This window comes from Zonotrichia albicollis, chromosome 2 (assembly GCF_047830755.1).
Source record: "Zonotrichia albicollis isolate bZonAlb1 chromosome 2, bZonAlb1.hap1, whole genome shotgun sequence".
In the NCBI taxonomy this organism is placed as follows: Eukaryota; Metazoa; Chordata; class Aves; order Passeriformes; family Passerellidae; genus Zonotrichia; species Zonotrichia albicollis.
Window position 1 is genome coordinate 50,163,184 of NC_133820.1, and position 23,458 is coordinate 50,186,641.

Here is a 23,458-nt window from a genome sequence, read left to right on the forward strand (position 1 = left end):
TGTTCCAGTTAATCCTAGCAACAGAACAATAATGGCTATCTCCAATTTGCCTTCTAAATGTTATTTCCTCATTTCTTCCTCTCTTAAAAAGCCCAACAAACAAAATCAAAATGAAAGCACAGGGAGAATGGTGGAAAAGAGATTTGCCTCTGCCCTGCCATCTGGGCTGTGAGTATTTTTGGCTGCCATTTGTTTATGTGAGTCTTGAAGCTTGTCCTTGTCTTACTGCATTGAAGCAGAGCTGGAGTACACCTGCTCTCGTTGCTGTTCCTGTGCTAAAACTCTTCTCCAGCTTTCAATTCCCCTTTAGCACTCTTACTTGGTACCTAGCTCTAATTTCATGCTTTTTTTTCTTTTTAGTGATTCTCAGACCATTAATTCTCTACAATTCCCAGACATCCGACTTTCACACTGCCAAGATGGTCTTGTGTCATGTAGTTAACTTTGCCTACAGATTGTTAAATGCTCCCCCATGAGTCAATTCAATTTGACATCATCCCACAGTGATGGTTCACAGGAATATGGATCAGATGCTTTCTCAATGCTGCACCTCAACACGATGGAGAAATGGGCTGACAGGAACCTCATGAAGCTCATCAAGGAGAAGTGCAAAGTCCTGCACCTGGAGAGGAACAAGAAAATGGAGCCAGGCTCTTTTCAGTGCCAGGTCCAGGGGCAATGGAAACAAACTGAAATGCAGAAGGTTCCCTTTGAACATCAGGAAACACTTTTTTCTTGTCAGCACTGGCACAGATTGGCCAGCAAGGTTGTGGAATGTTAATCTTTGGAGGTACTAAGAATGTCTAGACATGGTCTAAGACAATTGTTCTTGGTGGTCTTGCCAGAGCAGGGGGGTTGAACCAGGTACCCTCCAGAAATTCCTCCCAAACTAAACCATTCTGTGATTCTGTCCAAATGCACTAATAGGTTATTTCCCTTATAGAATCTTTCAACCAGCCTAAGAAACAGCATCCTAGTCAGGTTATCTTGTCACATTATTGGAAACTGTAGGAGGAAGAGTGGGATCTATATACTGGTTCATGTTTTAGTGAGTGGAAGTGAGCATCACATGCAGCTGGGATTAGGAGAAACTGGATTTCCAGGTTTTATTGCTAGTTCCCATGATGCTTTTATGGATAGAATAGCTTAATCCCTCTGTATTTTACTTAATCCACATGAATAATGAGAACACATTTTATTCCCTTACATACTTACATTACATAAGTATGTCATTTAATGACCTTAACATGTTTTGAGATCATTATGTGAAAGACACCACATACAGTGGTAACATCAGTTATTGAAATGGGTATACTAGCAAGAGAAAGGCTCATGTCTTAACCCTGGAATGCATCCTAAACCATGAACACGGGTTGTGAGAGGATTTTGAATATACCCACAACAAGATTAAGACCCAAACAAGGTTGAATGTTGGTAACCAAAATCACAAATCACTTTTATTTACAGCCAAGGAAGACAGTAAGGAGGAAAGATAGAAAAGTAGGAAAAAGCAGAGAAGTAGAGAAAGCAAGAAAGGATCCCACAGCCCCTTATTGCACGAGGTACATCATATGGACAGCTCTGGTGGATCGCGATATCGCGTGTGAGAAGCTACCATCTGCTCCTTTTGTTTTCTGAATGTCTCAATTCGCTCCAATGGACCCAAGTAGTGGTGGAAGGGGTTGTTTTATAGCAGTTCCACAATTAAAGACCAAATTAACATGTGGCTTAACATATGAAATTGCTTTACATAAATATTACTAGTTAAATATAGGCCCTGGAAATGCGTGTGCTGCATATATGAATATTAACAAATGCAGGGCCTATTTGAACAAGACACAGGCAGCCTCCAAACCTCAAAATAAGAATCTGAGTCAAAGCATAATTGTGTGTAAGCTCAAAACTCTGTCATTAGTATTAGTTGTCTTCATTAAAGCAGCCTTCCTCCTGCAGTCACTTTAAGCCGTGTATCCTTCTTTCTCTGACCAGAAATCAGCATTACTTTGAAATAAATATTTGGATATTAAGCCATTACAGCTCTTTTGTTGTTTGAATCATAATGTTTAGCCAGCAAGTCAGTTAAGCTTAAAATCCCTGGGCTGAGGACAAATTCCAGCTGTGGGAATGCAAAATAACTGGTCATGTTTGAGGAGAATGGCAGCACTACAGCAGCAGGTCTCCTGTGTTTGATGGCTTGAAGAGAACCTGGCACTTTGTCGTTGGGGGGCACAGGGGGAATTTGCCACAAAAAGGATAAACCCAAGAAACAGCATGGAGGTAAAGAGACCACAGGAAGAAGTGCTTGGAAGGGGAATTTTGAAGCTCCTGTTTAAAATACTGCAGCTAAAACTTTTAGAAATGTTTTATCATAAAGGGAATTTCAATCACAGCTTTAAATGATTGACATTGCATACTAAATTGCTATCAGTGTAATCTTTACCTTTTGATATTTCCTTCTGTAAGAATTTGGTTGCTGTTCTTTATCATTAGGAGAAACAGTTTGATGAGCTTTGGAAGACTAAGCCTCAAAGCAGGTAGTGTGCAGTTAGGTGTACTTCAGAGTGGAGCTATTTTCAAATGGACAGTAGAAGCAGGAGATATACAGGTTTGGAAGAAAATTTTGGTGTCTTAAGCTGCTTTTCTCTTTCAGAACAACTGTGCTAATATTGCTGTTAAAGTAAGATTTTGGTTTAAAAAAACCAAAAATATAACAATAACTGAGTTTTTTACACCCTGTCACAACCCTTCATATGTTTATCCCTAACCTAAGGATTGCTGCTGGAATAGCAAATCCAAAAATACTCCATTTTCTTAACTCTTGGCAAAACTACTTGCTACATGACAGGAAATGGAGACAGATCAAGTGACTCCACACAGAGAGAAAGCATCAGTTAGGCAGCAGCTGAACCATAATGAGTCTCTTCTAGAGACTCTTCTCTCAAGAGTCTCTTGGCAATGCTTTCACCAAAACATTACGCAGCAGTTAAGATAGGAATGCTTTTATCTATTCCCCCTATGAACTAAAAGGAGGGCACAGCCCTGCAGCCAAAGCAGCATGCAGAGGAGAGGAGAAGTAAGGTTAGCATTTAAAGTTGAGGTGAACATTTCAAAAATCTCTGATTCTTTGACCTCATTATGTTTTTACACAGTTTCTTTAATAATAGTCTCCAAGAGCAGCTATAACACATGCCAATCTGGAACTACAGAAAAATAATTAAATAGAAGGCTTTCAGTCCAAGTAGTCCACATCTAGATAGTTGCAGTGTTATTAAACACTACAAACTTTTTCAAAGTCCATGTGTAGGAGTTTACTGACTAGGCACAAATGTACTTTCTTCCATTTTTAGCTAATTCTTTTACAAAACACTGAATATTTAAGTACTTTTCATTACTTTTTTTTTTCTTGAAGCTGAGATCAAAGCTTGATTCAAGTTGCAACAATGTTATTCCAACATGTTATAAGAAATTTTTTAAGTCATCTAAAATCTGTTAACCATGAGGTAAGCCAATCCCACCAAGGGGTACTTTTAGTGATCTCCTATTCCGGCATTGCTTTTTCAATTGATTGTATTCCTGGCTCTTGAGCATTTATGCCCATTTCCCCTTTTGGGAAGGAGAGAAGTTTTCTCTCTCTGCTTCCATATATTACTTTCAATGGATGTCTGACACTGAATTTATCCTAAACAAATTCCGACAATGACTGTGATAATTATAATACACATTAAGGCCTCAAGTAGTGTAGCCAACCCTTCAGTGACTAATTCCCAATTTCCTGCAGAATTTTGTTTAGCTAATTAGTCTCTGCAGCCTGTTGTAATTCCTCGGAGAATTGTCTGGCTCACTGACTCAGTGAAAGGTATACAGGTGGTGATATTACTCAAATTGCACATCTCACCAAACCCTTGAACTAAATCTAATATGAGATTTCCAGTTTCTCCAGAAGAAGCTATATCCCTTTGAGCTACTATACTACAAAATACAGAAATATGATCTTCATTAACCATTTCATTTCAGACAAATACTGTCATGCACTCTATAATCATAAAAAAATTCATTTGATCCTGAGTGCAATTTATTAAATGTTTAATTTCAATCTTATCTGTAAGGGATTTACTGTCTGCTGAACAGCCCAGTGAAGTGTTTCCCGGTTTGGGGCTGGCTTGGTCCAGGTGTAGTGAATTCAGGAGTCTCAGGAGTCTCAGTCAACAGTTTTCATAGCCATGTGGGTAGCCAGGAGAACTTGGAATGGTCCTTTCCACTTTTCCTTAAGTGTTTCATCATTCCACATGTGGACATTTACCTAATCCCTGGGTTGATGAGGATGTACCTGAATGTCCAAGGTTGTTGAGGAAGCTAAAAAACAAACCTATGCAAAACTGAGAGCTCTTTTCCCAAAGATAATACATACTTTTTTAAATTACCATTTCCTATCACATGGCTTTCTCCTGAGATAGTTAATCTTTCTTTAGATCTAGGCTGTATTCTAATTCTTAATAAGGCCAAAGAAAAAGCCTGAGGCCATCTTAGTGAAGTTTCTTGACAAATCTTACTCATTTGCCATTTCAAGTTTTGGGTCATCCTTTCTACTTTTCCACTGGACTGAGGTATTTAAGGAGAGTGGAGATTCCATGTAACTCCCAAGCACTCTGCATAAACTTTGAACTGTTTCAGCCACAGAATGAAATTCTCTGTCTGAAGACAGATCCAGTGGTACCCCAAATCTGGGTATAATTTCCTTTAAGAAAATTTCTGTTACTTCTAGAGTTTTGTTGGTGCAACAGACAAAGGTTTCTGGCCATCCAGAAAAGCTATCCACCAAGAACAGCATCAATAATCATCATCTCAGGGTAGTTCTAAAAAATATGTCTTGGTTTAAGACAGTTTAAAGAGGTGAACACTCTAAAATGAGCTACCTCCCCTTAGTTCCATCCAGTCCCTTTCCAAAAATAAGGAACAAACAAGCAGATACAAAAGAATCGATAACAATTTATTGACAAGTGAAACAGCAACAAATAACAGTGAAACAGGCAAAAAATAACAGTAAGTAATCACTAGATAGTGATCACTAGACATAAAATTGCTAAATTTCACAAATCTCATGGCAACAAAGAGACACCCAAAAGGGTGGAAACACCTGCAGGGTGACCCAGCCCCAGGGACTGGCTCACTTTGCACACTTCACTCCAAAACAGTTTTTGATAGCGTGTGGAAAATCATGGTGCCAAAGGCTGGGGTCCACAGAAGAGCCCTGCAAAAATCAACTTTATTTGAATAAAGGGAGAGTCTAGTGGAACATATCCCTGTGGGGCCTCTTGAGTTTTTGGAGGATCCAGCCTCCTTTTATCCTAAACTCCCAACCGCATGTTGCCCTCCTCCTTTCCCCATTGGCTGAGGCACTAAGAATGTACAAACTTCCCAAACCACCTACTACCTGTCTTCCTTCCAACATGAACCCCCACACCATTCTTCTAGAATATGATTGGGTCTTTCAGGTTATCTAGGTATATGGTCTGATCTCTCCTAGACTCCCTCTAGGAAAACCTGAAAACTTTAAAATTTTCCCACATGAATAAGGAACTAGGCTCTATGGGTCATGAACAGGGAAGGCTCTGAGTAGCTTACTGAGGTAAGAGATTGCTGGATTGTCTCAAGGACTTCAATAGTCTTGGCTTGTTGCTGGATTGTGGCTTCCAGCCTTGCCGTTTGCATCTGGAGCCTGAAAAAAGTACAGGCCTTATCACAGAAGTCCACAAGAGAACAAATACCAAAAGAACAACACAAAAGCACCTCATCTAAAAAGCATCTTTGAAAATCATGTGTTAGTATCTCACTGGGATACAAGATGACAGTCCTGTTGTTTTCACAGAATCACACAAAATGAAGCCTTGCTCCACTGTCTTACCGTTGAATGCGTTCTTCCAGCAGGGGGATAGCTGCAGCTGAAGAATCAGAAGACTCAACCAGGATGCGCTGCATGTTCCTCAAAATTGTTATTACCTTCTTCTTTTGGGCATTCTTCCCTGAGTCAGCATAATATTCCTTCTTGTTAAGAGGTTCTTTCAGGTCCTTGAGCTGTTAAACCACAAGAACAAACCCCAGTAGAAAGCTTTCATATATTAGAAAATATTAGAGTGCTTTGATGTTTTAACTCTGATGTTAACTTTCAAAACCTGTGTTACTTCTTCATCTTTTATAGTAGGACCTCTCCTACACTGATTTCCTGGAGTGTTTCCTAGAGACTGGCACAACACTTTTCTTCTCCTCTTTTCTCTCAAGGACTCTGAACACACTTTGTAGCCTGTTCTGGTGTCATGGTTTAGGAATGGTATTCCCCTAATTCGTGTTTCCACTGAGACTCTTCCCAACCACACTGCTGCTCCCTTGCTCCCTCCTTCTCTCTCAACCCTGCAACAGGAAGGAGAGGAGAACTGGGGACACAAAATGTAAAGGTCGTGGGCTAAGTTAAGAACAATTTACTGGAAACAGCAATGAGATAAGAAAACTATAATAGCAATGATATTCATAAGAAAAATGTTCCAGAGAAAAGTAAGAGATTCATATGCAAAATACTCAGGACTGGTGTTACCCAGCCACTCCCTCTGCCTCACTTATTCAACCACAAGGGAATAGACTCCCTTTTCTTTCCCCTTCCCCATGCACCACATTCTCTCCTGGTCCCTCCACCCTGCCCTGCTTCCTCCATCCTCGGCAATGACTTGAGGTGGTATAGAGTAACCTCAGGGCCCTAGCCATGCCCCCTCCTGGCTACTGTGATTAGAAACTCCTCCTCTTCCTAAACTGACTTTACAATTCCATATGGTCCCAATGGTGATGGGCAGAAGAAATACTGCAAAACATCAGTGCAACCCTCCAACAGGCCTATTCCTACTCTGCCAACACACAGTCCACTTTGAAAAACCACACAGGAGAGGCAAATACTGTGTGCTCCATGATGCCTGGGAAGCAGCTTTTTGAAAGGAATACATGTCCTTCTTCCATTAAGGACGAAGTGACATCATAGCTAGTGTTTTTTTAATTGTAGTCACCAGACTTATAAAATCAGTCACATCAGTGATGTGTCACTCAACTTACTCCTGTTGCAAAGTTGTGTAGTGTACTAAGACCACCTCAGTGCAGCCCTCCACTGTTACTTCAAGTGGTACCAACGGGCAAAGATCAAAGGCAGCAGTGCTGTTCCTTCCCCTGAACAGTTCCATGTTACACAAGAGTCTTAAGGAATGATCAGTTCCCTGCTCTGTTTACTACAAAGAAGGCTTGGGACTCTGCCAAGAAACAGGCATTTTCCACACCCTAGTTTTACACCTCTCCAGTTTCTCCAACAGCAGTTTCTGTCCCTTCCTGCTGTTGATCTTCACAGTTCCAAGAGGAGCTCCTTCCAGGGAGTCCTTTCTGAGAATTTTGTCAAGCTTCTGCCGGGCCAATGGCTAAGGAAATGGTGTTTCATAAGCATGGCAAAATCAGTGTGAACATGACAACAAAATGATGCTTTTACTGATGAAATTACATTATTAGATTGGTCTGCAGGTTGAGGGAGAGGTTGGCCAGCAGGTTGAGGGAGGCAATTTTCCCTTTCCACTCTGCTCTTGTGAGATCCCACCTAAAGTGCTGTGTCACCCTCTGAGGCCCGCAGCACAAGGCAGACATGGATCTGTTGAAAAGAGGCCAGAGAAAGGCCACAAAGACATTCATGGGCCTGGAACAGCTCACCCATGGATAAAGGGTGAGGGACCTTGGATTTTCCAGTGTGGGGAAAAGCAGGCTCTGGGCAGATATGATTGCAGCCTTTTAACATAAAAAGAAGGAGAGATATTTTTACCAAGGATTGGAGTAACAGGTCAAGGAGCAACAATTTAAAATTAAAAGACAGTAGATCTGAATTAGATGTCAGGAGGAAAATTTTCCAAGTATTGTGATAGAACACTGGACCAAGCTGTCCAGAGGAGTTGTGCTCATCCCTGGACATGTTCAAAATGAAGCTCATTTTGAACCTCAAGCAGCCTCTTTTTGCAGCTCTTCTGCTTCAAATACATATGAAATTGGGACCAAAATACAGCTCATGTCCAGATTAATTGCTTCCTCTCAGCACTATTTCAAAATGTACTCACCAGCAAGAGTACATGTGTTTACACTGATAGGTTCTATTTAGGGATATTTGCATCTATCTCTAAGAGTCACCTGTTTGTCCTGCTCAGAATTTGTTTGAGTTGAAGAATCAACCTTTAGCTGAAGATCTTCTCCCTGTAATGTAGGAAGCTAAGCAAACAAGAAAAAAGATAAACAGCTGGGAAAAGAATCCTCAACAGTACGGCCTTCAAGCAGAGAGCACAAAGAAATGTGACTTCTGCCAAGGGTAGTGTAAGAGCTCAGGAAGTACCTTATTCTCAGAAGAGGACATAAAATGTTCCTTCTGTTCTGCTCTTTCAGCTGATAATAGAGATTAAAAAAGAAGGTAAGAGTGTTGCTGCTGTGAGTGCTTCTTTCACTTTGCTTTTCCGAAAAACTGATCCACTCCACAGAGGCCCACAAAGGCAACCATGTAGACCCTCTGAAATTACCTTTGCCATGCTTCACTGCAGCAGAGCTCACACCCACTCTGTTTTGGTCTGCAGCAGGAAGCTGCACATCGGCCGACACTTTGCTTCCACCGTCAGAATCGGTCTGCAGATTTTAAAAAACACATATGAGAACTGCCAGAGGTTGCTTCCACGCCCTCTTCCACCCTCAAATCTTCTGCTTCAGCCAAGAGGCCTAACAGGAGAGGGATCAGGTGAAGGAAATAACAATAAGGGCAAACACAGTCAGTACATTTGGCATCTCTCTCTTGAGTAGATCTTTCAAAACAGGACAAAGTCCTCCTGCCCAAGTTTGAGACAACCTAGGCAGAAGAAATAGATCTCTAAATTGTGGGTCATCCACAACCATTTGACATTGACTGGATCCACAGAAGAGATCTGTGAGGTGGGAAAAAAAGATTCTTACAATACCAGCCTTCTAGGACTTGAGAGGACTGTAACCAGAAGGAAGTTTTACTTATTTGCCCTAGAAATCCTACATGGACATCAGCTGTAAGGAGGCCCAGGACATTAGCTGGACCTCACTTTGTCCCAGTCCCATCTGAACAGCTTGTCTGAAGCAACAGCACGTCAAGGTCCAAGTTAGAAACGTGTGACAGAAGCAGCAGCAAAGGAAAATGAGCCCTGAAGCAGGCTAGTCCAGAGGGACCTCCACTGTAAGGTACCTCAGAATCCCAGGGAGAATCACTGTATTCCTGTTTTGCTTCCTCCGCTGCTGGCTGCAAGACTCTCTCTTCCTTTTTCACTTCTCTCCATGTTTGTTTCAAGACTTCTAAGGAAAGATAAGCACACAACAGCTATGAGTGTTTCTTTTAGTCTGCTTTTCTGCATCTGATTCACTCCAGAGAGGCTTACAAAGGTAAGCATTTAGTCCCTCTGAAACTACCTTTGCCATGTTCCACTGCAGCAGAGGGCGCATCCAACCTGTTGCTGTTTGCAGCAGGCAGCTGGACAGCAGCCGACGCTTTCCCTTCATCTTCAGACTCAGTCTGCGTAATTTAAAAGGCACACATGAGAACTGGCACAGGCTGCTTCTCCACCCTCTTCCAAACTCAAAGGCTGTGCTCCAGCCAAGAGGCCTAACAAGACGGGTCAGGTGATGGAAAGAACAAAAAGGGCAAACACAGCAAGCATATTCAGCATCTCTACTGAGCATTGTTTGTAAAATGGGACCAAGCACACCACCCCATGCCACAGAGAATGTAGGCAAAAAGAAATTAATTTGTAGACTGTAGGTCATATGGGAACTCAGTTGATGTTAACTGCATGTACAGAAGAGAGATGTTTGATGGAAAAATGAATCCTCACAATGCTAGCCTTGCACAGATTCCACAGGATTGTAACAAACACGGAGTTTTACTACATTATCCTTACTGGAAATCTACATTGGACATCAGCCACAAGAATGCCCAGGACATTAGCTGGACCTCACTTCGTCCTAGTCCTATCTGAACAGTGTGTCTGCAGCAGAGAATGCCGTCAAAGTCTAAGGTATGAGTGTGTGGCAGAAGCAGCATCAAAGGAAAATGAGCCCCAAAGCCAGTTATTTAGAGGAATCTCACTGTCTCCCTCAGAAAAGGTACCTCAGAGTCCCAAGAATTATCATTTTTTCTTGATCTTCCTGCTGCTTGCAAGACCCCTAAGAACAGATAAGAGACTTGTCACATCTCTGAGTAGTTGTGTCACTCTCCTTTTCCAAATCTGGTTCTCTTCACTGAGGTTTACAAAGGTAACCATGTAGTCCTTTTGAAATTACCTTTGCTGCTCTCCGCTGGAGCAGAGCGCACGCCTCCTCCTCTGTGGTCTGCAGCAGGACGCCGCCCACCAGCAAACACCTTTTCTACAATTGCAGAAGAAGGCTGTGTGATTTAAAAAACACACATAAGAAGTGGCACAGGTGGCTTCTGCCCCCATTTCCATGCTCAAAGCTTCTGATTCAGCCAACACACCTAAGGAGAAGGATAAGGTGATGAAAAGAACAAAAAGGGCAAACAAAGCCAGTGTTGAGCCATCATTGTTGTTCAGCAGGATTTTCAAAACAGGACAAAGTCCTCCTGCCCAAGTTTGAGACAACCTAGGCAGAAGAAATAGATCTCTAAATTGTGGGTCATCCACAACCATTTGACATTGACTGGATCCACAGAAGAGATCTGTGAGGTGGGAAAAAAAGATTCTTACAATACCAGCCTTCTAGGACTTGAGAGGACTGTAACCAGAAGGAAGTTTTACTTATTTGCCCTAGAAATCCTACATGGACATCAGCTGTAAGGAGGCCCAGGACATTAGCTGGACCTCACTTTGTCCCAGTCCCATCTGAACAGCTTGTCTGAAGCAACAGCACGTCAAGGTCCAAGTTAGAAACGTGTGACAGAAGCAGCAGCAAAGGAAAATGAGCCCTGAAGCAGGCTAGTCCAGAGGGACCTCCACTGTAAGGTACCTCAGAATCCCAGGGAGAATCACTGCATTCCTGTTTTGCTTCCTCCGCTGCTGGCTGCAAGACTCTCTCTTCCTTTTTCACTTCTCTCCATGTTTGTTTCAAGACTTCTAAGGAAAGATAAGCACACAACAGCTATGAGTGTTTCTTTTAGTCTGCTTTTCTGCATCTGATTCACTCCAGAGAGGCTTACAAAGGTAAGCATTTAGTCCCTCTGAAACTACCTTTGCCATGTTCCACTGCAGCAGAGGGCGCATCCAACCTGTTGCTGTTTGCAGCAGGCAGCTGGACAGCAGCCGACGCTTTCCCTTCATCTTCAGACTCAGTCTGCGTAATTTAAAAGGCACACATGAGAACTGGCACAGGCTGCTTCTCCACCCTCTTCCAAACTCAAAGGCTGTGCTCCAGCCAAGAGGCCTAACAAGACGGGTCAGGTGATGGAAAGAACAAAAAGGGCAAACACAGCAAGCATATTCAGCATCTCTACTGAGCATTGTTTGTAAAATGGGACCAAGCACACCACCCCATGCCACAGAGAATGTAGGCAAAAAGAAATTAATTTGTAGACTGTAGGTCATATGGGAACTCAGTTGATGTTAACTGCATGTACAGAAGAGAGATGTTTGATGGAAAAATGAATCCTCACAATGCTAGCCTTGCACAGATTCCACAGGATTGTAACAAACACGGAGTTTTACTACATTATCCTTACTGGAAATCTACATTGGACATCAGCCACAAGAATGCCCAGGACGTTAGCTGGACCTCACTTCGTCCTAGTCCTATCTGAACAGTGTGTCTGCAGCAGAGAATGCCGTCAAAGTCTAAGGTATGAGTGTGTGGCAGAAGCAGCATCAAAGGAAAATGAGCCCCAAAGCCAGTTATTTAGAGGAATCTCACTGTCTCCCTCAGAAAAGGTACCTCAGAGTCCCAAGAATTATCATTTTTTCTTGATCTTCCTGCTGCTTGCAAGACCCCTAAGAACAGATAAGAGACTTGTCACATCTCTGAGTAGTTGTGTCACTCTCCTTTTCCAAATCTGGTTCTCTTCACTGAGGTTTACAAAGGTAACCATGTAGCCCTTTTGAAATTACCTTTGCTGCTCTCCGCTGGAGCAGAGCGCACGCCTCCTCCTCTGTGGTCTGCAGCAGGACGCCGCCCACCAGCAAACACCTTTTCTACAATTGCAGAAGAAGGCTGTGTGATTTAAAAAACACACATAAGAAGTGGCACAGGTGGCTTCTGCCCCCATTTCCATGCTCAAAGCTTCTGATTCAGCCAACACACCTAAGGAGAAGGATAAGGTGATGAAAAGAACAAAAAGGGCAAACAAAGCCAGTGTTGAGCCATCATTGTTGTTCAGCAGGATTTTCAAAACAGGACAAAGTCCTCCTGCCCAAGTTTGAGACAACCTAGGCAGAAGAAATAGATCTCTAAATTGTGGGTCATCCACAACCATTTGACATTGACTGGATCCACAGAAGAGATCTGTGAGGTGGGAAAAAAAGATTCTTACAATACCAGCCTTCTAGGACTTGAGAGGACTGTAACCAGAAGGAAGTTTTACTTATTTGCCCTAGAAATCCTACATGGACATCAGCTGTAAGGAGGCCCAGGACATTAGCTGGACCTCACTTTGTCCCAGTCCCATCTGAACAGCTTGTCTGAAGCAACAGCACGTCAAGGTCCAAGTTAGAAACGTGTGACAGAAGCAGCAGCAAAGGAAAATGAGCCCTGAAGCAGGCTAGTCCAGAGGGACCTCCACTGTAAGGTACCTCAGAATCCCAGGGAGAATCACTGTATTCCTGTTTTGCTTCCTCCGCTGCTGGCTGCAAGACTCTCTCTTCCTTTTTCACTTCTCTCCATGTTTGTTTCAAGACTTCTAAGGAAAGATAAGCACACAACAGCTATGAGTGTTTCTTTTAGTCTGCTTTTCTGCATCTGATTCACTCCAGAGAGGCTTACAAAGGTAAGCATTTAGTCCCTCTGAAACTACCTTTGCCATGTTCCACTGCAGCAGAGGGCGCATCCAACCTGTTGCTGTTTGCAGCAGGCAGCTGGACAGCAGCCGACGCTTTCCCTTCATCTTCAGACTCAGTCTGCGTAATTTAAAAGGCACACATGAGAACTGGCACAGGCTGCTTCTCCACCCTCTTCCAAACTCAAAGGCTGTGCTCCAGCCAAGAGGCCTAACAAGACGGGTCAGGTGATGGAAAGAACAAAAAGGGCAAACACAGCAAGCATATTCAGCATCTCTACTGAGCATTGTTTGTAAAATGGGACCAAGCACACCACCCCATGCCACAGAGAATGTAGGCAAAAAGAAATTAATTTGTAGACTGTAGGTCATATGGGAACTCAGTTGATGTTAACTGCATGTACAGAAGAGAGATGTTTGATGGAAAAATGAATCCTCACAATGCTAGCCTTGCACAGATTCCACAGGATTGTAACAAACACGGAGTTTTACTACATTATCCTTACTGGAAATCTACATTGGACATCGGCCACAAGAATGCCCAGGACATTAGCTGGACCTCACTTCGTCCTAGTCCTATCTGAACAGTGTGTCTGCAGCAGAGAATGCCGTCAAAGTCTAAGGTATGAGTGTGTGGCAGAAGCAGCATCAAAGGAAAATGAGCCCCAAAGCCAGTTATTTAGAGGAATCTCACTGTCTCCCTCAGAAAAGGTACCTCAGAGTCCCAAGAATTATCATTTTTTCTTGATCTTCCTGCTGCTTGCAAGACCCCTAAGAACAGATAAGAGACTTGTCACATCTCTGAGTAGTTGTGTCACTCTCCTTTTCCAAATCTGGTTCTCTTCACTGAGGTTTACAAAGGTAACCATGTAGTCCTTTTGAAATTACCTTTGCTGCTCTCCGCTGGAGCAGAGCGCACGCCCCCTCCTCTGTGGTCTGCAGCAGGACGCCGCCCACCAGCAAACACTTTTTCTACAATTGCAGAAAAAGGCTGTGTGATTTAAAAAACACACATAAGAAGTGGCACAGGTGGCTTCTGCCCCCATTTCATGCTCAAAGCTTCTGATTCAGCCAACACACCTAAGGAGAAGGATAAGGTGATGAAAAGAACAAAAAGGGCAAACAAAGCCAGTGTTGAGCCATCATTGTTGTTCAGCAGGATTTTCAAAACAGGACAAAGTCCTCCTGCCCAAGTTTGAGACAACCTAGGCAGAAGAAATAGATCTCTAAATTGTGGGTCATCCACAACCATTTGACATTGACTGGATCCACAGAAGAGATCTGTGAGGTGGGAAAAAAAGATTCTTACAATACCAGCCTTCTAGGACTTGAGAGGACTGTAACCAGAAGGAAGTTTTACTTATTTGCCCTAGAAATCCTACATGGACATCAGCTGTAAGGAGGCCCAGGACATTAGCTGGACCTCACTTTGTCCCAGTCCCATCTGAACAGCTTGTCTGAAGCAACAGCACGTCAAGGTCCAAGTTAGAAACGTGTGACAGAAGCAGCAGCAAAGGAAAATGAGCCCTGAAGCAGGCTAGTCCAGAGGGACCTCCACTGTAAGGTACCTCAGAATCCCAGGGAGAATCACTGTATTCCTGTTTTGCTTCCTCCGCTGCTGGCTGCAAGACTCTCTCTTCCTTTTTCACTTCTCTCCATGTTTGTTTCAAGACTTCTAAGGAAAGATAAGCACACAACAGCTATGAGTGTTTCTTTTAGTCTGCTTTTCTGCATCTGATTCACTCCAGAGAGGCTTACAAAGGTAAGCATTTAGTCCCTCTGAAACTACCTTTGCCATGTTCCACTGCAGCAGAGGGCGCATCCAACCTGTTGCTGTTTGCAGCAGGCAGCTGGACAGCAGCCGACGCTTTCCCTTCATCTTCAGACTCAGTCTGCGTAATTTAAAAGGCACACATGAGAACTGGCACAGGCTGCTTCTCCACCCTCTTCCAAACTCAAAGGCTGTGCTCCAGCCAAGAGGCCTAACAAGACGGGTCAGGTGATGGAAAGAACAAAAAGGGCAAACACAGCAAGCATATTCAGCATCTCTACTGAGCATTGTTTGTAAAATGGGACCAAGCACACCACCCCATGCCACAGAGAATGTAGGCAAAAAGAAATTAATTTGTAGACTGTAGGTCATATGGGAACTCAGTTGATGTTAACTGCATGTACAGAAGAGAGATGTTTGATGGAAAAATGAATCCTCACAATGCTAGCCTTGCACAGATTCCACAGGATTGTAACAAACACGGAGTTTTACTACATTATCCTTACTGGAAATCTACATTGGACATCGGCCACAAGAATGCCCAGGACATTAGCCGGACCTCACTTCGTCCTAGTCCTATCTGAACAGTGTGTCTGCAGCAGAGAATGCCGTCAAAGTCTAAGGTATGAGTGTGTGGCAGAAGCAGCATCAAAGGAAAATGAGCCCCAAAGCCAGTTATTTAGAGGAATCTCACTGTCTCCCTCAGAAAAGGTACCTCAGAGTCCCAAGAATTATCATTTTTTCTTGATCTTCCTGCTGCTTGCAAGACCCCTAAGAACAGATAAGAGACTTGTCACATCTCTGAGTAGTTGTGTCACTCTCCTTTTCCAAATCTGGTTCTCTTCACTGAGGTTTACAAAGGTAACCATGTAGTCCTTTTGAAATTACCTTTGCTGCTCTCCGCTGGAGCAGAGCGCACGCCCCCTCCTCTGTGGTCTGCAGCAGGACGCCGCCCACCAGCAAACACTTTTTCTACAATTGCAGAAAAAGGCTGTGTGATTTAAAAAACACACATAAGAAGTGGCACAGGTGGCTTCTGCCCCCATTTCATGCTCAAAGCTTCTGATTCAGCCAACACACCTAAGGAGAAGGATAAGGTGATGAAAAGAACAAAAAGGGCAAACAAAGCCAGTGTTGAGCCATCATTGTTGTTCAGCAGGATTTTCAAAACAGGACAAAGTCCTCCTGCCCAAGTTTGAGACAACCTAGGCAGAAGAAATAGATCTCTAAATTGTGGGTCATCCACAACCATTTGACATTGACTGGATCCACAGAAGAGATCTGTGAGGTGGGAAAAAAAGATTCTTACAATACCAGCCTTCTAGGACTTGAGAGGACTGTAACCAGAAGGAAGTTTTACTTATTTGCCCTAGAAATCCTACATGGACATCAGCTGTAAGGAGGCCCAGGACATTAGCTGGACCTCACCTTGTCCCAGTCCTAACTGAAAAGATTCTCTGAAGCAGCAACTGGTTAAGGTGCAAGTAAGGAGGCTGTGGAAGAAGCAGCATCAAAGCAAAATGAGTTCAGATGCAGGTGAGCCAGAGGGACCCCACTGCCTCCCTCAGAGAAAGTACCTTTGAACCCCAGGAGGAATCACTGTCTTCCTTTTCACCTTCTACTGATTCTGCACCTGGCAAGATACCTAAGAAAGGTAAGAGGCATGTCATTTCTGTGAGTGCTTATTTCACCCTGCTTTTCTCCACCTGCCTCACTCCAGAGAGGCTTTCAAAGGTAACCATTTAGTCCCTCTGAAATTACCTTTGCCACGCTCCACTGCGTCAGAGCGCAGACACGGCCTGGTGCTGGTTGCAGCAGGAAGCCACTCACTGGCCCACACTTTCCTTTGACCTTTAGGATCAGTCTGTGCAATTTAAAAGACACACATGAGAACTGGCACAGGCTGCTTCCACACCCACTTCCCTACTCAAAATATCTTCTTCTGCCAACAGGCCTAAGGAGAGGATCAGGTGATGAAAGAACAAAAGGAGCCAACACAGCCAGCATGTTCAGCATCCTATTGATCTGAGTTTTCAAAATATGGTCAAGGACACCCCTCTGACCTAGAGAGAACCTAGGCAAAAGTATGTATTGTCTAAAGTGTAGGTCATATGAAAACTGTTTGACATTGACCACACCTAGAGAAGTGAGAGAAACCAATCTGTTTTTTATTAATGCCTGAGCATATGTTATACACAAGGTGAAAAACAGCTTTAGGGGTTGTACACCTGCTGGGAATCCTGTCCCTGGTGAGCCTTCACCTGGCAGCCAATCAGGAAAGAGAAAACTTCCATGTCTGGGCTACAAGTAATTCCCGCCATTAGCCGGTGGGGCAGACCCCTGCATGCCCAGGAAAAAAATGCCTGGGAAATTGGGCCATGAGATGAGCACATGAAAGCAGTGAACCACACCACAACATTTTCTTTGGGTTTCTTGGAGGCAGCAGGGGCTCGCCCAGAGGGTCAGCTCGCTTGCTGCACCCGACTCTTGTTTTTCCCTTCCTGCAGTCCTGTTTCCCTGTCTGCACCTGCCCCGTTTCACAGTTCCCCCAATGCAGCTCAATGCCATGGAAACCCAATGCTCTACTGTGTGCCCCAACAGAGCGGCCACCGCTGGACACGGCTGCCACACTCCAGCCCAGAGAACCTGCAGCAGCTCCACGAGTGTGTCCATACCACGGCAGCCTGTTCATCCATGGAAGGGACACACAGCCGGCTGTGGTTTGAGAATCACACCAGGCCACCACAGGAGCCACACAGACTCCTCGCAGCTTGCAGCACTCACACTCCATCTGCCAAGCTGGTGCCAACAGGCTGCCCGGGGTACAGGGTAATGATCTGTCCCTGTCTTCTCTTTCTCTATCCATATCTCTTTTCCCCTCTTTGCTCTCTTTCCTATCCCCCTTCAGTAGAAGCACTTAGTTTTCTTTATAAATAAACAGTTTTCAGACATAATATTGCTACACTTGTGTTTTATTTTCATCCGAGAAATCTATCAAAAAGAATCCTCCCCAGTTCCTCTTTTACAGCAGGATGGGACAAGGGGTAATCTGAGTGATGGAAAAACAGCAATCCTCATAATGCCAGCCTTTCACTGGTTTCCAAGGAGCTTTACTGCTCTGTGCTATTCTAGAAATCTAGCTTGGAGGTCAGTCACAGGAGGCTCATGACATTGGCTGGACCTCACTTTGTCCCAGTCCTAACTGAACAGATTATCTGAAGCCCTGCCTGGTTAAGGTCCAAGTTACAAGTGTGTGGCAGAAGCAGCAGCAAAGGAAAATGAGCCCAGAAGCCAGTGAGTCAGAGGGATCCCCGTGTCTCCCTCAGCAAAGGTACCTCAGGATCCCCGGGAGAATCAGTATCTTCCTTTTTCACTGCTGCTCCTGCTGGTTGCAAGACCCCTAAGAACACATAAGAAGCTCATCATAGATCTGAGTGCTTGTTTCACTCTCTTTTTCCAAATTCTTTTCATCCCAGAGAAACATACAAACATAACAATTTAGTGCCTCTGAAATTACCTTTGCCATGCTTCTCAAGAAGAGAGTGCATGCCAACTCTACTGTGTTTTCCAGCAGGACGCTGCACGGGGTTAATTGCTTTGTCTCTAAAATTAGTGAGATGCTGTGTAATTTAAAAGACACATGTGAGAACAGGCACAGGCTCCTTGTGCACACACTTCCCCACACAAAGTTTCCGCTTCAGCCAACATGACTAATAAGAGAGGGATCAGGTCAAGGAAAGAACAAAAAGGGCAAACACAGCCAGTGCATTTGGCATCTCTCTTGAGCAGATTTTTCAAACCAAGATAAAGTCCCCCTTCCCGAGCTTGAGAGAACCTAGGCACAAGAAATAAATCCCTAAATTGTGGGTCATACACAACCATTTAAAATTGGCTGGACCCACAGAAGAGAAATATGAGATGGAAAAAAAGCCATTCTCACAATGCCAGTCTTCTAGGACTTCAGAGGACTGTAAGCAGAAGGAGGAGTTACTTCTTTGTCCTAGAAATCCAGCTTGGCAATCAGCCACAAAGAGGGCCCAGACTTTAGCTGGACCTCACCTTGTCCCAGTCCTAACTGAAAAGATTAGATCTGAAGCAGCAACTGGTTAAGGTCCAAGTAAGGAGGCTGTGGCAGAAGCAGCATCAAAGCAAAATGAGTTCAGATGCAGGTGAGCCAGAGGGACCCCACTGCCTCCCTCAGAGAAAGTACCTTTGAACCCCAGGAGGAATCACTGTCTTCCTTTTCACCTTCTACTGCACCTGGCAAGATACCTAAGAAAGGTAAGAGGCATGTCATTTCTGTGAGTGCTTATTTCACCCTGCTTTTCTCCACCTGCCTCACTCCAGAGAGGCTTTCAAAGGTAACCATTTAGTCCCTCTGAAATTACCTTTGCCACGCTCCACTGCGTCAGAGCGCAGACACGGCCTGGTGCTGGTTGCAGCAGGAAGCCACTCACTGGCCCGCACTTTCCTTTGACCTTTAGGATCAGTCTGTGCAATTTAAAAGACACACATGAGAACTGGCACAGGCTGCTTCCACACCCACTTCCCTACTCAAAGCCTCTCCTCCAGCCAGCAGGCCTAAGGAGAGGATCAGGTGATGGAAAGGGCAAGCACAGCCAATGCTGTTTGGATCACTGATGTGCATTGTTTTCAAAACAGGATCAAGTCCACCTGCTCAGTCTGGAGAGAATTCGGCAGAAGAAATGAATCTCTAGACTGTGGATCATACGGGAACCAGCTGATACTGCATGTATCTAGGGAAGCAAGCTGTGTAATAGAAAAACAGCAAACCTCACAATGCAAGCCTTTCAGTTTTCAGTGCACTGTAACCAACAGTGAGCTTCACTGCTCTGTGCTATAGTAGAAATCCCGCTTGAGGGCCAGCTGCCAGGAGGCCCAGGACATTAGCTGGACCCCAGTTTGTCTCAGTCCCTACTGAACAGCTTGTCTGAAGCAGCAGCATGTCAAGGTCCAAGTTATGAGTGTGTGACAGAAGCAGCAAAGGAAAAAAAAAACAGAATCCAGGAAGTGAGAGAAACCCCATTGCCTCCCTCAGAGAAGGTACCTCAGGATTGCAGAGGGAGAATTTGTCTTCCTTTTTCTCTGCTCCTTCTGCTTTGTATTTTCCTAAAAAAAGATAAGAAGTGTGTCATTTCTGTACGTGTTTATGTCACTCTGCTTTTCTCCGCCTCCTTCACTCCAGGGAGGCTTGCAAAGCTAACCATCTAGTCCCTCTGAAATTACCTTTGTAGGACTGCACTCTAATAGAGCACAGAGACACTTTATTTTGGTCTGCAGCTGGACCATTGTCTTTCTTTTTAGCTGCTTCTTCTTTTGGTGAATCACCTAAGAAATAAGATAAAGAAGCACGTTGTTGCCTTGAGTGTTTATTTTCCAGTCCTTTGGCCTGTCCCTCCAGACCACTTCCCATTGATTGGGTATCATTCTGCTACAAGCCACAGTGATTTTCCTCATCAGCTCTTTGAAAGCAAAGTATCTTACATGATTCTGCCGATGCAGCTGTTTCCAAGGGAATGACAGGAGTTGTCTCATAGCAGGAGCTCCCAATTTTTTCATCAGCAATACTAAATATAGAAAGGAAAAAGATGCATAAGGTAAAATCCCCCCAGATTTCCATGCACTCTGCAGGAAGAGCAAAAGCCATGCATGCTCCATTCTATTCATATTCATAGACAGCTGCTAAAGGGTCACACACACACACACAGAACTTACTGCAGTCCCACAGAAATGGAGACTGAAATCCTCATTACAGGCATGCTGACAGTACAGGTGCCTAGTCTTATCTGTGGAGTAACTCACCCCTGCTATATTCTGGCTCATCTGATAAATCCCCTCTCCATTTCAAGGGCCAATGCATTTAACCAGACTCCTGGCAGATTGCCATCACCAAAGCCTCTACTTCAGCTAGATGTTATGCTAATGGTGCAGCTACTCTCCACATCAAGATGGTTTAAAGTCTCTTCAGTCCTGGTCCTCAGGGCTTCAGAAATTCTCATGGTCAGCCTGAGGACCTCAGAGTTTAGAGAGCTCTCAAGTGGGTTATCAAGAGACCAACAAATATTGTGCTTGCATTCCAAGACCTGTGCTGTCTTCTAACAACCCTGAGCTAACTGGGGTTGGGTTTGTTTAATAAGAAAAACAAAAAACCCCAAAACAAACGAAAAAACCCACCAAAACAATCAAACAAGAAAAGAAATTAAACATGTTCTCCAGATCAAGGCTGCCATGCAGAATGGTGCATTATCACAACATTTATACTGTGCCAGAAGCCCGGAGGGAAGGAATGAGCACCACATTGAAGATTGTAAGAGCAATCTTCAAGCATGCTTTATTCTTAAAGGGGTTTTTACACCACAGTTTACACAAGCTCCCTTCTCTCCTGCTTCCAATCAATACAGGTTGCCAGAAGGGGCAGAGGTAGAAGAAATAAAGTCAAGATCCAGTGGCATGAGTTCATGGGCAATTGTTTATAGCTAGAAAAGGCATGCTTATAAGAATAATGCACTACATTCACCCACCCTTGGCTACCATCACTGTGAAAGAGGGCTCTTTTTTCCTCAGTCTAGTAAAGAATACAGGGGATATCAGTTAGATCCCCTCTGAAACAAAAGGCAAGTAGTTGCTGCCAATGCAGTGTGACTTGGAAGCACACAGGTGAATTCTCAGAGACAACTGGGGTGAAGGGACAAAGTTTTCCTCAACTTCTAAATCTCCTCTTGACATGGAAAGAGATACATCAGAAGACACCACTGAGCTTAGCTTCTACAAAACTCTCAGCACCTGATTAAACCCTGCTGCTGTTAACAAAAAGGGAGACACATCATCACAGATATTAGGAGAATGGACTTGTTCTAACAATAATGTAAAAGACTTACACATTATCTTGAACCATTTTGGTGAAAGGTTGGCATAGGTTGAGTTCCTTGTCTGACTCAGGAAGAACAGCACCATGTTGAAGAAGTAGTTGTATTATTTTCTCATTTCCAGAAAAAGTAGCAACTGTAAGAGGGGTCCTAGGGCATCCAAGAGATTAGAGTAAATACATCCGCTTTTGAAAACATTGCCTAGCCAATACTTTAATTCCTCCTTGCTCCTTAAACAATTCATTTCCCCTCTCCTACAGGCAGAGTGAAGGCACAGCCAATTGCCTACAAATGTTGGAGAATTCAGGCATGTGGGACCTCAGGAGGACTCCTGGACAATCATCGGCCCAGAGCAGACTCAGGGCCTGTGTGCCTGCATGTGCACGCACATGTGGACATTTTGCATGGCAAGCAGTGCTTTCTTGCAGTGTGGAAATCACCCCCTGAGGAAAGTGACAGCCGAGCGGGGTCTGTTTTCACAAGTCACACGGGAGACCCTTCTGGGCGACTCCTGGTCCTTTTTCAAAGCTCATTCTTATGCCTCCCATCAATCCAACTCGAACAGTACTAAGGAGCCCCACATGCACTTTTGGCAAACCCGTTACCTAAAAACTTCATCCTGAGCATTCACGTCAGCTCCTTTTTGAAGAAGGAACTTGACCATTTCTTCGCGGTTTTCAGTGATTGCAAGAGTAAGCGGAGTGTATCCCCACTGAAAGGAGAAATCATCTCTCTTAGAATAACAGAGAGAAGTCGAGCAAGCTGACATGGGAAGCGCAGCTTTACCCAAAGTTCAAGCTTACTTTATTCTTAGCATCAATATCTGCACCATACTCCAGTAACAGCTCCACTAGAGGTTTGCTAGAAACCTTGACAGCAAAGTGAAGGGCGGTGTTACCATTTACACCTCTGTGGTCGTGGTTGGCACCATGTTTCAGCAGAATAGCTGCACAGTCCCTGTGCTGATGCTCTACTGCCTGGAAACAAGACACAAAGGAGGAATAACTTCCAACATCTGTGTTTCTCACTGTCAGAACTCCAACACCTTCCCAACACTGGAAAGTATGAATACCATCAAAGATTAGAGAACATATGGCCCTTCTGCATACCTTCATTAGTGGTGATTTATTCAATTTGTCACAAGGGTTTAGCTTGCACTTATTTTCTACCAGAAACTGAACAACATCTGCATGGCCATTTATGCAAGCAAGATGCAGAGGAGTCCTAGAAATTAAACATATGCAGTTGTCCTGGTTTAAGTCCAGATGGCAAATAAGCACCATGCAGCCACTCACTCACACCCTCTCCCTCCCTGCTCCAGTGGAAGAGGGAGGAGAATCAAAATTAAAACTTTAAATAACAATTAAATTATAACAGATTGATAAATAAAAAAGGAAATAAAATAAATATAATAATAATAAAAACAAAAAAATCCCAAGAAAAACCTGTGATGTACAATACATTGGCCCACAACCCACTGACTGATGCCAAATCCCATTTCAGAATGTTGACCTGACTAAGCTCCCTCCAGCTTTTTGTGTACTTTCTCACTGGCAGAGCATGAGACACGGAAAATGTCCTTGACTTAGGGTAAACACTGCTTAGCAATGGAGGCTGTGTAAATCTACAGACAGTGCAGAACAAGTGTGTGAGCCCCTGAGAACCTCCCCTCCCCCACATTAGCCCTGCATCAGTTTTGTCCCAAAGAGTGATGGGATGAGACTTCTGACAGCACTAGGAACGCTGTGCAGGCTTTCTGCAAATCCATGCCCTGCTAAACCAAGCTGCTCAGTC

The 23,458-nt window shown here is 43.9% G+C and overlaps 3 protein-coding genes across 4 annotated transcripts; all 3 read right to left on the minus strand.

Moving 5' to 3' along the window:
* Positions 1–5,018: 5,018 nt before the first annotated feature.
* Positions 5,019–12,098, minus strand: LOC102072831 (uncharacterized). 2 transcript variants are annotated; one of them, XR_012578992.1, is made up of 6 exons: positions 11,253–12,098; positions 10,178–11,138; positions 9,481–9,583; positions 5,903–9,366; positions 5,623–5,716; positions 5,019–5,248 (listed from the first exon to the last, which is right to left on the minus strand). XR_012578992.1 is itself a non-coding variant. In XM_074535129.1 (5 exons), exons 3-5 carry the CDS (start codon positions 5,974–5,976, stop codon positions 5,165–5,167), a joined length of 252 nt encoding a protein of 83 aa, XP_074391230.1. In that variant the 5' UTR covers positions 5,977–9,366; positions 9,481–11,138; positions 11,253–12,098; the 3' UTR covers positions 5,019–5,164. The 2 variants fall into 2 exon arrangements, 1 of the variants encoding a protein (XP_074391230.1); XM_074535129.1 differs by having other exon boundaries at positions 9,481–11,138.
* Positions 12,099–12,164: 66 nt separating this feature from the next.
* On the minus strand, positions 12,165–21,752 carry LOC113460345 (uncharacterized). The gene is made up of 17 exons (XM_074536191.1): positions 21,677–21,752; positions 20,025–20,126; positions 19,846–19,907; positions 19,166–19,268; positions 18,988–19,049; positions 18,295–18,397; positions 18,113–18,177; positions 16,539–16,641; positions 16,355–16,422; positions 15,666–15,768; positions 15,493–15,548; positions 14,796–14,898; positions 14,575–14,681; positions 13,895–13,997; positions 13,722–13,777; positions 13,025–13,127; positions 12,165–12,910 (listed from the first exon to the last, which is right to left on the minus strand). The coding sequence occupies exons 1-17, from the start codon at positions 21,750–21,752 to the stop codon at positions 12,660–12,662; spliced, it is 1,626 nt and encodes a 541-aa protein (XP_074392292.1). The 3' UTR covers positions 12,165–12,659.
* LOC102061180 (uncharacterized) lies at positions 20,252–23,065 on the minus strand. Its single transcript, XM_074535130.1, has 3 exons — positions 22,468–23,065; positions 21,677–22,376; positions 20,252–20,365 (listed from the first exon to the last, which is right to left on the minus strand). Exons 1-2 carry the CDS (start codon positions 22,945–22,947, stop codon positions 22,266–22,268), a joined length of 591 nt encoding a protein of 196 aa, XP_074391231.1. The 5' UTR covers positions 22,948–23,065; the 3' UTR covers positions 20,252–20,365; positions 21,677–22,265.
* Between the last annotated feature and the right edge of the window lie 393 nt (positions 23,066–23,458).